Below are 14,169 nucleotides of genomic sequence, written 5' to 3' on the forward strand. Positions count from 1 at the left end.
TGTGTGTGGTGCATGAGGGATCTCCCAGGTGGAGTGTGAAGTCTGAAGAGTGTGTTACTGTAAACATACTTTACGGTCTATAAGGGGGAAAGCATGCTGCAGTTTAAATGTTTTCTATTCACTGCCATCTCTGACAAAACAAATGATCCATGCACCCTTGATGACTGTGTTTACTGCATGAAAAGAATGTCATTGCACATAAACACATACCCAGAGCTACAAACAAGCAAAAACTTGTCAGCCACTATAAAAGAAAATGATTTTCAGATCTGTAATCCACTGAATCCTACCAGACAATACAAGTCCACAATCTAAACCCAGCCTAACCCTGCACTACTGAACTTGGATTATCACGGCTAAACGTGCAAGAAGTTCAGTAACCAACTGCTATTACTGAAAATCCCTGTAGGTGAATTATAGAGGCCTCGCGACACACCACCTATAAATCTATGTGAGAGCAAAGTGCCAAATTCAGCACTGGCATGAGCAGGGGGGAGGACACGTGTTTCTTGAAGAAAAGAAGCGGCTATTTTCATGTGCAAACTATGCAAACTGCGTGCCGTTCTGTAAACAAGATTAAAATAGCTGAGTCAAGGGATCAGGTCATTTATGACTTAACGTAGCTTTGGTTTTAGTGGCCAGCAAACCGCGGCCCCTCAGCCCATCGCGCTCATTCTTCCGCACATAGTCCACATACCAGGGAGGATACAGAAATGTACTGTGCAGTGGCTGTAAAAGAGGATTTCATTCATGCCATTTCTGGTTTCTGCAAGAAAATTAAACTCATGTTTCATGACAGCATGGATTAAACGGCACAAAGTGCACAATGAGATAATTACCCACATGGAGAAATTTACCTTGTACAGTGCTGTGCCCAATAATCCCTCAAATGCCTTGAAATTCAGGTAAGGCCCATCATAGAAACGGTCACAATGAGCTCTTCTACCAAGCCAGTAAATGGTGATCAATACCTAGAAAGAGGAAATTGAACAGTTTGTCACACAAGTCATACATGTCAGTGAAAAGGAATTACAACCAGACAGAATACATCACATTACAGCAATACCTTCACCCTCAGTGATGAATGTCCTGTGCAGTGCTAAAGCAGGTGATTGTTATGGTAGCTGTGGCCCTGCTCTGACACAGGGGTCATATCACCCAGTGCTCTTGTTTCCAGACTCATCCAGAATACTCTGCTGCTGTTTGTGCGTGCGTTATCAGGCTGGACAGGTAAATGTAGCGCACTGGAGCAAACAAGCATCACTATATCAAGCATGCCGGTCCCCTATGACACGCGAAACGCTTCAAATTGACATGTCAGCTCTTTGATTTTATGTCATGCAAGTTCAAAAATGATTATTGCTGCAGCCCGAGTGTACAGCAGACACGTGTCTTAATTATTTGAACATCTTAGGTCAAATCTACTGACTAATTCCACATGTATGGGACAAATATCCCTCAAAAAATGAGCTAAAAACACTTCAATCTCCTAATGTCATGCCACTGGGCTTACAACTGTACACTTATACGTAGTTCAATTGTTTTTGTTTCACCAATATTATGTATGGAAAAAGGTGGAAATCTGAAAAAAAAAAAAAAAAAAGGACTTTGTTTCTATTTTTTCACTCACATTTTTCAGCCTCCTGTTGGTCTCTTGATGCCTGTGAGAGAAACAGCAGAAAAGAGGTGTGGGTGTGTATGAGAGAAAATGACAATAAAAGAACAGAGGGCATGGGTGTTGGGTCCGTGTGCCGGGCAGTGAAAGAGCTGGAAAGTGAGAGCACAATCCAGACGGCTGCCAGCCCTTCACTCAGTCTCACACAACAGCACAAAGGCAGAGAGCAAAAACAAACACACATTTCTGAAAAAAAAAAAAAAAAAACACTGCAAAGTGAAAAGTGTTGGACTGAACAACTGTTTGTATTTGTGCGCTTATTTTTTACACTAATTGCAAAATCAGCCAGTCGTAAAAAAAACATTTGGTTCAAGTTTAGGGGTGCAAAAAGAGCTCTTGTTTCTGACTCCAAACTAATGATAGAACTAAAAACTGCAAATTTAACTTCTGAAAACCAAACAAGGCTCTACTGTTGGAGCCACAGCTACTCAAGGGTCATACAGAATCTCAGTCATATTTCTGGGGTTTTGACAGTCTACCTGGTAGTCAGTAAATCACTTTCCCAGGAAAACGTCAACTCATTCTTTCCCCTGTGAAACCAAACAGAGCTCAGAGTCTGAACCTGCATGTCTGATATTAGCTTTCTCTTATGTACACTGAGCTGTCACCTGAGTTAACTGAAGTGTCTATTTAAAGAGGCTTACAAACAATGATAAACAGCTACAGTACATAAAGTAACCATAGCAGTGACAGAGAAAGATATATCGCTTCTTCACATCCTCCGTGCATACTACACATTCCTGCTATCATGTGGTAATACCATAGCCACACATGCCTCTCTACCCATGAACACTTGGATTTCTCCCCTCAGGCAATGCTACCACAGCACCTGCTGAGAAAGTGATGTATATGTGGCTGCCTGTCAAATGCCTTCAGGTTCCTCTAGGTGGTTTAGGGGGAGGAATCAAAGCAGGGAGGTATGATTAAACACATAATTTCCAGTGGTCAGTGGTGAAAAGTAACTGAGTATATTTACTCAGCTTCATTTTTTTTTCTTCCCAACCCCATTTATAATGTCTCAGCCTCTCAGATTTATCTCCTGACCTGACAGGATGTGGTCAAAAACAGCTCCACCTAATGCCAATAGTTACAGCTACAACAGTAAAATGCTACATCACAAGTACTTCTACTCTCAGGACTTTGAACCTGCAATAACAGATTTTTTGGCCACTTGGGGGCAGCAGAAACAAATTGTGAACACAACATTGAAATTTTGTCACCTTTTTTTGTTGATTTGGCAAACATTAACATTAATCTGGAGTTGTGTTTCGGGCCATCTGACAGACATAAATCCATCACTGGCTGTGTTCTTCAACTCTAAAATGCTGAGTGCTCCACCACGTTCACCAGCTAGTTGCTAACTGTGTCTGTCTGCTGTTTGGTGCTTAACAGATGCGTACAGTGGAATTTCAGATTTTTCCTCATTGAAAACAGCTGCCTGCTGCAACCAAAAACAATGCTATGAGAGCAGTGACAGTGAACCAAAGCAGTAAATCTCCATAAAGCTGAGTGAAGCTGCAGATTCAGGTGATAACTTTAACGCTGTCACATTGACATTGGATACATTTGTATTATAAAATGTTGTTTTTAGCTGGATTTAAATATATTTCATTGATAATACTTGATAATGAAGTATTTTTACATTGCTCTACTGTTACCAGGATCTAGGCACTTCTTCCACCACTGACAGCATTAAACTGGATTGCAGGCAGCTCAACTTTCCCACCAGTATGCGTCATCTCACACCAGGGGTTTTTAACATTCTAATTCCCGAGTGGTGAAAACTGAAATGGACATTTACCAATTTGGCATATTGTAAATTTATGGACCCAATAAAATAGGCAGGAGAAAAAAAATGCCCTCTCTTGTGTGGCTTGGAACACAGTCACAAAGTCTAAGATTATAGCAGCAGTAGCCAGGTCCAGAAAATAAGGAGCTGTATACCAAAACTCCCACCACATTTCTTCTCGTAATGCTCATTTATGGCTGGTGGTAATAGCTGAACAGAGGAGGAAAATAAAGAGGGCTATTTTCAGGCCTTAAGAGCCACAGGACATTTCTGTAGCCTGATAGAATCAGCTGAGTGCTCATATGATTGAGCACAATCATAGACAAGACGTCACTAGAGTCTGATACACACAAGGTCTGTACAGAAAGTACAGTTTGAGAATTGCTTCTGCGCAGTAGTTTTATCTGTTATAACCCAGTGTGAATAATCACACTGAGGTTTCTATTATTTAATGTGCTGAGGGAGAGGGAAGTCACTGGTGTTTGTGCATTTTGCACAGATCCAAGTAATGAAGGTACTGAAGAGTCGTCTGAGCATTTGTGAAATCCACACTTCACTTTTATTGAGCTAGAAATTCATTATTGGATCAGAATGAAATGTTTTGTGTTGTGAAGATGAGAAAAAAATAATTGTTTAATGCCCACTAAACCTCTAAACTTTGGGCATTATGTGTTGATCTCCCACACACTTCTTTCTATACTCACACAAATCTAAAATTAAAGCTGAGACTTGGAATAACTTGAATGTAGTATCCGTTATTTTATTCCAAACTGAATGTGCAGGACCACAGGGCCTGGGGAACAGAAAGTGTGTAAAACTAAAAAATACTTTTTGACCCCTATCAATGTACATGTGTTGTACAGTAGGTATACAGAGCCCTGACAGGAAACTCTCAGGCTTGACAAATGAACAGGATGCCCTCATCACCTCCACAAGACATTTGTTTCAGCCATTACCCTCAACCCCTGCATGCTTAACACAGACTTTCACACCATCATACTCTTGCTGAAGTCAAAGAGTGAGAGATGACCAATCCCCCCCACCAGCCAATGACGCCCCTCTTCTTTTAACTTCCACTGGAAACGCAAAGATACCAGACACCATACTTGTGCAGGTCAGCCACTGCCACTACACAATCATTAACCACACAATCCCAAACATGTGGAAAATATTAGACAACAACAGCTCAATTCAAAATTACCTGCAATTACTTTAATTATTACAAACAAATTAAAAGTATAATTTTCTAACGTGACAGGTTCTTAACTGCGTGACACAACTCAGCCAAACCTGAAAATCATTTGATTTACCTTGGAGTCAAACAGCACGTTCTGCCAATACAAACCACAGACAAGAAGACAGACACACAACTGAAGAAACATAATTATTAACACACTATTCAAATGTTGGACAAACAATTTCTTAATGTAAGCCAAAGTAAATTATCTTCCCAATTCTGTCCATCACTTCCTTTTAGATCTAAAGCAAGACAAAATCTACCAGGAGAAACATGAACATTGACTGAACAGATGTGACCCAGTCTATGTACAGCCACCAACAAGACCATAATATCTAAAAGACAAAGAAACTCAGTACGAAAGCCTTAAATGAATGGGTGAGTGTGTATGATTGTGAGCATACCTCTGCAATGAAGATCACTTGCTCTCCTGCATTCAGTAAAGCCACAAGGAACATTGTTCATCTATGTTCTTGCATTGTCATGAAATACTTTAGATTCAAACACACACCCAGACTCTTTAGGGAGTCCTGAAATACTTAGACATAGGGAGCTTCTGAGTAGAGGAATCAGCTGTGGGTGAAACAGTGTCGGGCATCATTGTGTCGTACTTATCAGAGACACTGCAGCCTCTGTGACGGAGGAAACAGGGTGAGGCTGGCATTTCTCTCTCCAAGTCATCTACAGAGCACAAATATAACCCTTGTATTGGCCTTTTACAGCCAGGACCGGGTCCATGGTGTAGAGGCTTTATTGGCCGTTCACCATCATTGCTCGTTTGGTTTCACAATCTGCCCACAGTTCACAAAACACTGCGACAAGAAGTGACGGCAGTGCCATATATTAAACTGTGAAACCAGTGAGTGGAGTGCCAGCTCAATGAACCACACCCGAAATACTAACACACACAGGGCACTTAGTTTGTCTTCCTCATATTAACTCATGAGAGAATGCAGGCCTGCCATAGTGAATTTTAAACTACATAAATAACAATATGCACAAGTCATGAGGCACAATGATTTAAATTCTGATAACAAGCTGTGTAGTCTGTCCAAATTAGTCTAGGAAACAACACATTCCTTCAGGTAGTTCAAACATTTGGTTTGATCCACAGCCAGAGATGCCATTGCATAATCCAAATCATGTAATCACACCACACAGGCACTCCTCTTTCTCTATTGTGGTAGCAAGGATCACTGGCATTCCTCAAAGAGCAATCACATTTTGATGTACATGCCAATCTTGTGCAGTTTCTCTCTCTCTCTTTTTTTTTTTTTTTTTGGGAGAGTAGTCAACCCATGTCAATAATTTGCTCAATCAAACAACGGCAACAAGTCAGACTTTGGACCCATCTCAGCGGGGGATTTGTTATGTCAGTTACTGGAGGTCACAGAGCAAAATCTGGATGTGGTGCAATGAGAACAGCACACATATTCTTTACTTTAGCAATTCAAAAACAGTAAAGTGTTAAAGTATTTCATTACAAGTAAAGGTTCTGCATCCAATAATACACTCAAGTAAAAGAATAATAAAACATAATTTAAACCTGTAATACATTTTTTCTGCCAACACTGTTGTGAAGACAACATAGCCATACAGTAACATCACCTTTAAAGTTAATATAGTGAACCTGTCAGCAAACACCTCATTATTTACACATCCAGAAGTTACCAAGAACCATTGTCATTTGGAGTTGTGTTCCTGGCTTGGATAAAGTAAGTCCAAGCAACACTATGAGAGCTGTGAGAGCCAAAAACAGCAACAAGCTGCGGGCTTGGTGGCTAAACAATCTAAAATAAGCTGAGACTCATTATAAAGCTCTGCAAAAGCTGAGGAAAGCTGCAGATTCAAGTTATGATTGTCAGAATGTTCAACACTATGAGCAACAGTCACATTGTTTTCTCACTGTTATTTGAGAAAAGCTTAGAAAAATATAAATTATAGTCACTGTAGATATCAGAATTCAATATCAGTGTCACTCTTATGATTATATATATTTCATTATTGGATTGTTATTATTGATGTTAACATTTAAGCGTTAACATTTGAGTTTTTAATCATTGTACCTGATTTAGGTTAAATTCGACCTCCCTTCCATACTGTTGGGTTGTTTAGTTTATAAGTGTGAGTCACATTTTATAAGATGATGTTATTGGCAAAAAGTACAATAATAGTCTCTTAGTGGAGTATAAAGTGGCAAAAAATGGATATACTCAACTAAAGTGTAAATAACTTGACTTGTACTTGTGCTGTTCTTCAGTAAATGTGCTTATAGCGTATCCTTCAAAGGCATCCATCTTACAACATCTGTTTTATAAAAACCCTTTGACCGCCAGATTTGATATGCTCTAATTTCTCTGAAACCTATGAGGAAGATAAGTCTGAGGTTCATATACAGTAGCTGAATAAGCACAAGAGTTCATCAGCTACTAGCAGTATAACAGCGTAAAAGGATCCTTGTGCATCCTTGGTTCCACACACGGTAATTTCCACCTGTGAAGGCAGACATCCTGTTTAAGAGTTAGCTCTCTGACAAATGGCACTTGTTAACTCATTCATTGAGGTCAAGTGTAAAGTAATCCACTGACAGTTAGTGTCATTAAGGAAAACCTAGTATGTCCTAAAGTTGTGGTCCTACTCCAACCTGGTCCATGTGGCTGGATTTCCAAATGGCAGTCTCAGAGTCTACAGGAAGTGGATAAAGTTAAATTACAAATGCCATGATTCATCCACAGCACTCTAGTCCCCTCATTTCCTGAGCAGCTGTTAGAAACAGCATTGGTCTAAAGTAGCCAGTGAATCATAGCCTCCGATGGTGATTCAGATTCACTCTGGTCAGTATGACACCTCTGGGTCCTCAGAGTGTGGTTGCACCTGGTTACAGTTAAATCACATGTGAGTAATGTGAGGAAATCTTCCAGAGCACATCACTCGCCAGCCTATCTGCATCTCTATCACAGCAGTTTGTCCCAGTATGACAGATTTGATACTGAACTGTGTCTGTAACAGTCTTTATCTGAGAGCAGATTTCATAACATGAGGCAATAGAACAATATGCACCACAGATGGCGGTAAGGCCATTACTACAACAACTGCAAAGCTCAAAGGTCAGAGCAGACATTCAATAATCTTTTATGGCTGTCGAAATGTCGAAAAGCACACGTTGCTTCAGCCAATATCTGACTCCGACTTCATGCAGAAAGAAAGATACTGGCCTTGGAAATAACTGTATCTAAAGCACAAACTGTCAATGTGGGATACTCAGCATTTCTCATGGAGGTGTAAGTCAACATGAAGAATGAATCTCAAATCAATGAAAGGTTCTGTTTTCAGTGAAATACTGTTGAATCAGTTTTTTAAAGAGCATGGAGCCATAGCAAACTCTATTTTCTATTAATTTATATGTCAGTTAGTTTCTCTATAAATCCACTGATTGTTTGGTCCATAACAAGTTAAAAAAAAAAAAAAAAGCATAAAATGCCCATCACAATTTCCCCATAACCTCTTTGTTATCATATTCAAATTGCTTGTTTTGTCTCAACCACAGACAAAATCCCAAAAGATATTTTGTCTACTGTCAAAACCAAAAAATATTCATATTTAAGAAAGTGAAACCAGAAAATAGTCGGATTTTTTGCATAAAAAATAACTTTCCTCTAGGTTAATGTCAAATATTTATTTATTTAATTAGAATAAAATGATATAAAAGACAAGAAAACAGTAAAAATAAATAAATAAATGACAGATGGTTTCTTTATACAGTACACAAGGGTTTTGCTGAGAAAACCAAATGATAGTCCTTGTGAAAACCAACATACAGCAGGATAACAACTTTACTGCTGCTGAAACAGAGAAGAGAGAAGCTGAGCAAAGCACCTGTCAGACAGGGTTTAAGGGAGTGGAGGTTGGACACACACCAGGAGCAAAGACAGCTGATAGAAACAACTTTCTCTCTCTCTCTCTCTCTCACTCTCTCTGTGCCGTGCTCATTTGCCTAGTCTCTGATAAGCAACAGTAAAATAATTCCATTGGTCGTCTGCAGCCTTGTTTGGGATTATCTCCTCATGTTACTCTCTGTGTGCCATCTCTCTCTGCACGAGTTATAAATACTGCAGCTGGTGAGCCACATAATTGTGCCCACAAAACACAAAATACATCCACATTTTTCATCCTGTGTCAAAGTCTTAGCAAAAAGAACTCGTGGCCCAATGAAAACATGCTGCATTTAAAAACAAAGAGTGGCTAAAATGTTTCCTCCTGTTTAGGTCATCTAGACTGGCTCAACAAAACAGTGGGAGCAGCTACAGCTTCAACCAGGAATGAGAACCTGCAACATTTGAGCATGTCTGAGGTGAGCATTACAGCAGCAATGGGAGACACAAAAACAATTTACTGTATGTCTTCTCCTCTGAATGAACTGATTCCTTGCCAAATCCTACATGAGTGTGACAAGACAACAACCTCAACTGATAACCACACCCAAACTTTCCCATGCACATGCACACAGGTGTTGGTGGTGAGGGGGTGTACACGAAGGAGACAACAAACTATTAAAAGCGCCTCCACCATGAGAGTCCTGATACCATTCCAATCAATCTTGCTTGTCAAAGTGACCCGGAGGTCCTAAAAATAGTACTGCGAGCTCCCTCTGACCAAACCCCTACATGAGGGCAGACATGGTGGTAAAGAGCTGAGCTGCAGTATACTCAAAAAAGTGAGCAAGGGCTTTGGTATTGCATGTTTGAAAGATTTGATCCACATAAACATGATTTCAAAAGGCAGAATGAAATTCATTTTGTCATGTTTTTTTGGTGATAACGTTGAGTTGATAATGCTGTATCTCAGTATCATTTTTCCAAATCGTGAATATCATTTCGAAACAAGTCATTTACCGCCAATATCACGGTACAAGATTATGCAAGGGTGGGGGGTGGGGGGGGCTGATAACACCGAGGGCAAACGACCCATAAAAGAATTATCTTTATATTTATGATACTGAGTCAGATATTTACTGAATGATATCCCTGTATGCTGCCGTGGGGAAAGGGTGTGTCTTGATAAAAGGCAGGCAGATTTGTTTGTTTAGTTCATATTCCAGTGTATGTACAGTACATCTGGCTCTGTATGTGTCTTTGTGACAACTGCGGTTCCAAGATCATTGTTGGTGTCACAGAAGAATTATTGACTGAGTCTCGGGTGGATCATGGGAAAAATGCTACTTGAGGTTGCGGGAACATCTCAAAGAAACATCCAAACTGAGCTTAATTGTACAACTGATGCTAAGCGACACTAAGTCGACAGACAGAACAGAAACACCCGGTGGTACTTCATGACATCGCCTTGCATTATCTTACCTGATTCAGGTTTAACAACCTCCACATATTGCTGCTAAAGCACTTTATTTTGCGCTTGCTCACCGCTGTGGTGAGTGTGTGTGTATGTGTGTGTGTGTGTGTGACAGTGGATGGACTGTGCTCCTTCCTGAAGGCACACCTGTGTAAAAACTGAACAGGTTCTTCTACATACCACATGCCTCTCTGCCTGGCACGCAACTGACATAGGAGCAACTGAAAATAATAAATACTGTGGAAGTATCGTGGAATTTCAGTCCTGCTTGCCAGCTCATGCACCATCTAAGCTGCACCTCTTTCTATTCAAACTATCAGAGAGACATTTCTTAAAAACCCATAACGTGCACCTGACAGTAACCAACTACTTTCACTACTATTTTTTTTTTTGTCAGAGGTGATAATTTGTTAAACATGCACCAAAAGGAAGCAAATTTAATCAGACATTTTTAGTCAGATCAGAGACCCAGACAAACTGCACACTTTATTCTACCGACTTGTGTGGTCTTATCAATTGTTCCCTCCATCATATTACAAAAAAACACATCAGTGCTGTGCTTCAACAGGTGCTTACCAACATAAGAATATGTGCACACTGAAAATAGCGCTGACCTTTTTTAACACCTCTGTGGTTCACTTGAATCACGCCTCACACGAGGAAACATGTGCTCTGAAATACTGTATGGTGTGAAACATTTAAACATTCATCCTTACTGTGCAAAACAACAAAAGCATAAATAGAAACTAGAGAAGACAGTTCAGTAGAGGAAGAATCTAAATCATGACATGGTCTCAGTTTAAAAGAAGACCTCATCCTCTTTGAATGGTAAGGATGGGTATCAGAATGTTAGCACTAAGAGTTTACAACTTACTTGACTGTGACTCTTGTGGATAAGTCCTGAAGATCTCCGGGGTGAAAGAGCTGTGCTTCCTTTAGTCCAAGCTTCCCGCAGGCCCTGAGGAAGACGTTAAGGTTGTCCTGGACAAAGAACAAAGCAGGGATGAGGGTTGTCCACCTTCAGAGGCAAAGAATAATCACTCAAGAATTCTCTGGCGGGGACACAGCCTACAACTCATTGCTTCCAAAGTTCATATCACTAGAGAACAGAGACGGACGGGGGGGAGGAGGAGCATGTGTGTAGCGAGTAAGAAGTGACCCAGTGCAGAACACACACAAACACACATGCGGGGTGGGGAGGGGGTGGGTGAGGCTGCGTGACAGAGGCTGACTGACAGCAGCAAAGCTACCTGTGGGCTGGGTTAGGGTGGGGACAAAACCAAAACCAGGAAGGATGACATCAGAGCTTTGCACAAGTCCCACCCAACCGGCCATGCGAGTGCAAAATTGACACACACACACACAGGAGCAGACTGCACGCTGTCGTCTTGTTCTTCTCACACACTGAAACTGTCCCCTCCCTCTGCCAAGCCCTTTACTCGAGAATACCTGTGGAATCTGTAGGGTGGCGGAGTATTTTGGAGACATTCGGTTGCTATGAAACATGAGGTCGGGTGATAGAAACTGTCAAATATTTCCCTGAGGCAACTCAAGAGGACATGGGAGTGGAGGGACGGTTTATCCTCCTACACTACATCAATCATTTTATATTGCATAAAGTTTATACGTATGCACATGATTTACACAGATGTGCGAGTGTAATGCAAAATACTTTAAATACATTTTGCTCTATAAATATACACACGTCTCATTCATTTCGAACAAATCAGAACCACAAAAGCACCATTCCTTCCTGGGGTTATGACTTTTCCAGTTGTAATCCCAACTGTCTTGTTTATAAGTCTGCACTTCCCATTGGGACAGCACTGCTTAAGAGGGTTTCGTGTAATGACACATGGTTTCAACATGGGTTGGAGTAATTAAGGGGTAGCTTGTTCTATATTTAAATGGCAAACATGCTTATTAACAAATGGTAGAAGAGAGCTGACCTCTCAGTGCAGGCAGCTCTTGCTAACAGCTTTGCTTGTCCTGTAACGACACTTTGCCAGGCCCTACAGGTCACTGTGGACCCCAGCAGGTCAAGGATCAATCCCCCCTCCTCTGTATGGTGGCACTGGAGTCACCGTTTATTCATTATGACACAGTAAGGCTAATCTTATTTCCTGCTTTGTCTTGGTAATAGACATGATAATGCAGTTTTCCACACTGAAACAGAAAACTATTGAGCAACTGAGTTAATTACACACATATTGAACAGAAAGTTTCTTTGTCATATGCAAGACCTTTCCTTGAGTCCTCTCTCATCACTTGCAACATAGCTCACATGTACTTTTTACACTGACACTAAATTTATGACCTGGTCTTTCAACGTGTACAGCTTGTACAGAAATAACAAAGTATATGTGATTGTTGCTTACCTGACAGCAGTGCAAGACAGTAACAAGACACAGTACATCTAACTTAAGTATAGGTTCTCTGCATTTTAAATATTATTATTGTCTGACTGAAACTGGATTTTTTTAAAGCTGACATTGATATTCATTGTTTATAGTTTATAAAGCCCAATAATTACAATACTGTATTTGCTGATAGTCCTATTTGTTTACATGAGCATGTAATACAGATAAAAAGCTGTGATCAAAATAAGTACTGAGTAGAACATTTTTTTAGTGTCAACAAATGTATCAGTGCTCTCTGTTGGGCAAAGTATGCAACTGTTACCCTAAACTTAATTGTTGGAATTTCTGTTTTCTGTTGCTAAACCAACATACTGTATGTGGCAATACCAATACATCTGCAATAAGTGAATAATCTGCCTGCAATAATATGTCAGCCTAACCGATAGATGCAGGCCATAACAGACAATGGATTTATTGGTGAGATGTACAAGAAGAATATGTAAAGATGGCTCTCCCACTTTAGGCATAGGTTTTCTCCTTGTGAAGCAAAAACTAACCTTGAGCCAATGTAATCCAAGCAAATATAAGAGGACAGTTAATATCGCTTAGGTACAAATGTCATTTAACCTCAAAGAGCATTACTAACAAACTAAAAGCCCCCCTAACAGTCAGTCCCGGAGCATGCAGAGATAATGATGCTGAAAGAATGTTATGCTGACTTGTGCCTGCACATAATCCTGCTAAATATGCTGTACCCATCCAGCAGTCTCTAATCCTCTCATGCAGACTTGAGGACCCTGTTTTGAGCACTTAACGCCAAGAAACGGAAAGATCGGACTCATAAGGTGTCTGATTTGATATAAAAGGATCTTCGTTCCTACTGGTCACATTGTGGTCACTCTATTTCTTCCACTGCATTCTTTGTCTATGATGGGCATACTCTACAATTACCCTCAACTGACCCCTGGCACAGAGCAAAGCTATGGTTAAGATATCAGGCTACACATTTTCAGATCCTGTCACAATAAACAGCGGAGATGGAATACTTGAAACGTTGCCTCTTCTGAAGCAGGCCCAGTAAAAGACCCTCCCGTCCTAACAGTCAGATCCAGTCATAACACGCACCCATACAACACAAACACAGTAACAAAACATGGTCAAATGCCTGTCATTGCACAGATGATTACACAGACATTTAGATGAGTGAAGACTCCCTCAGGGCCACTGAAACTGTTTATCTCCTCCCACTACTACCTCAACTCACCAAGGAGTTGGTATATGTGGGAACATCCAGCACCATCTCAATTACTGTGTATTCACGGTGAGCAGAGGCAGATGGGAGTCATCTTTAACTCCATCCCTCTAGCTTAAGCCCAGTGAGCCTCAAATCCAGTCCCCCCCCCCCCCCGCTTATGTACCGGCTTCCTGCCCAGCACTGGTAAAAGCAGAACCGGTCCTGAACCAGGTTGCCATGACTCAAACCCACAGCTCACAGAGTGATCAACAGCGGGCAGAGAAGTGTGCTGACATGGGAAACATTCCCTTGGACATAAGTGAAGCCAAAGAATAGGCCCCGGTCTGGAGCCAATGTTGCTAAATATTCCACAAAACCAGAGATTTCCGTCCCCCCCCACACCCTCCCCTTTCCCTCACTAGGCTTTTTATTCTGCCAAAGCTGAGGCCCGGTATGGACTTGGAGCGCTGAAATCTCTTCAGATAGCAAAACAAAAACACTAGTTCTCTACATAATGGTAGAAAATGG

At 40.8% G+C, this 14,169-nt stretch overlaps 1 protein-coding gene across 8 annotated transcripts in view; it reads right to left on the minus strand.

The window, feature by feature from the left end:
* The window catches only part of lmo7a (LIM domain 7a), a 48,263-nt gene that overhangs the window by 23,529 nt on the left and 10,565 nt on the right, over nucleotides 1-14,169 (minus strand). For all 8 annotated transcript variants that reach the window (XM_018702703.2, XM_018702700.2, XM_018702699.2 and 5 more), the window contains exons 5-7: nucleotides 10,922-11,028; nucleotides 1,631-1,661; nucleotides 858-971 (exon numbers count right to left, since the gene is read on the minus strand). In XM_018702703.2, the coding sequence (XP_018558219.1) occupies nucleotides 858-971; nucleotides 1,631-1,661; nucleotides 10,922-11,028 (252 nt within the window). The remainder of the gene's footprint in view (nucleotides 1-857; nucleotides 972-1,630; nucleotides 1,662-10,921; nucleotides 11,029-14,169) is intronic.

Source organism: Lates calcarifer, linkage group LG1, assembly GCF_001640805.2.
Source record: "Lates calcarifer isolate ASB-BC8 linkage group LG1, TLL_Latcal_v3, whole genome shotgun sequence".
NCBI lineage: Eukaryota > Metazoa > Chordata > Actinopteri > Centropomidae > Lates > Lates calcarifer.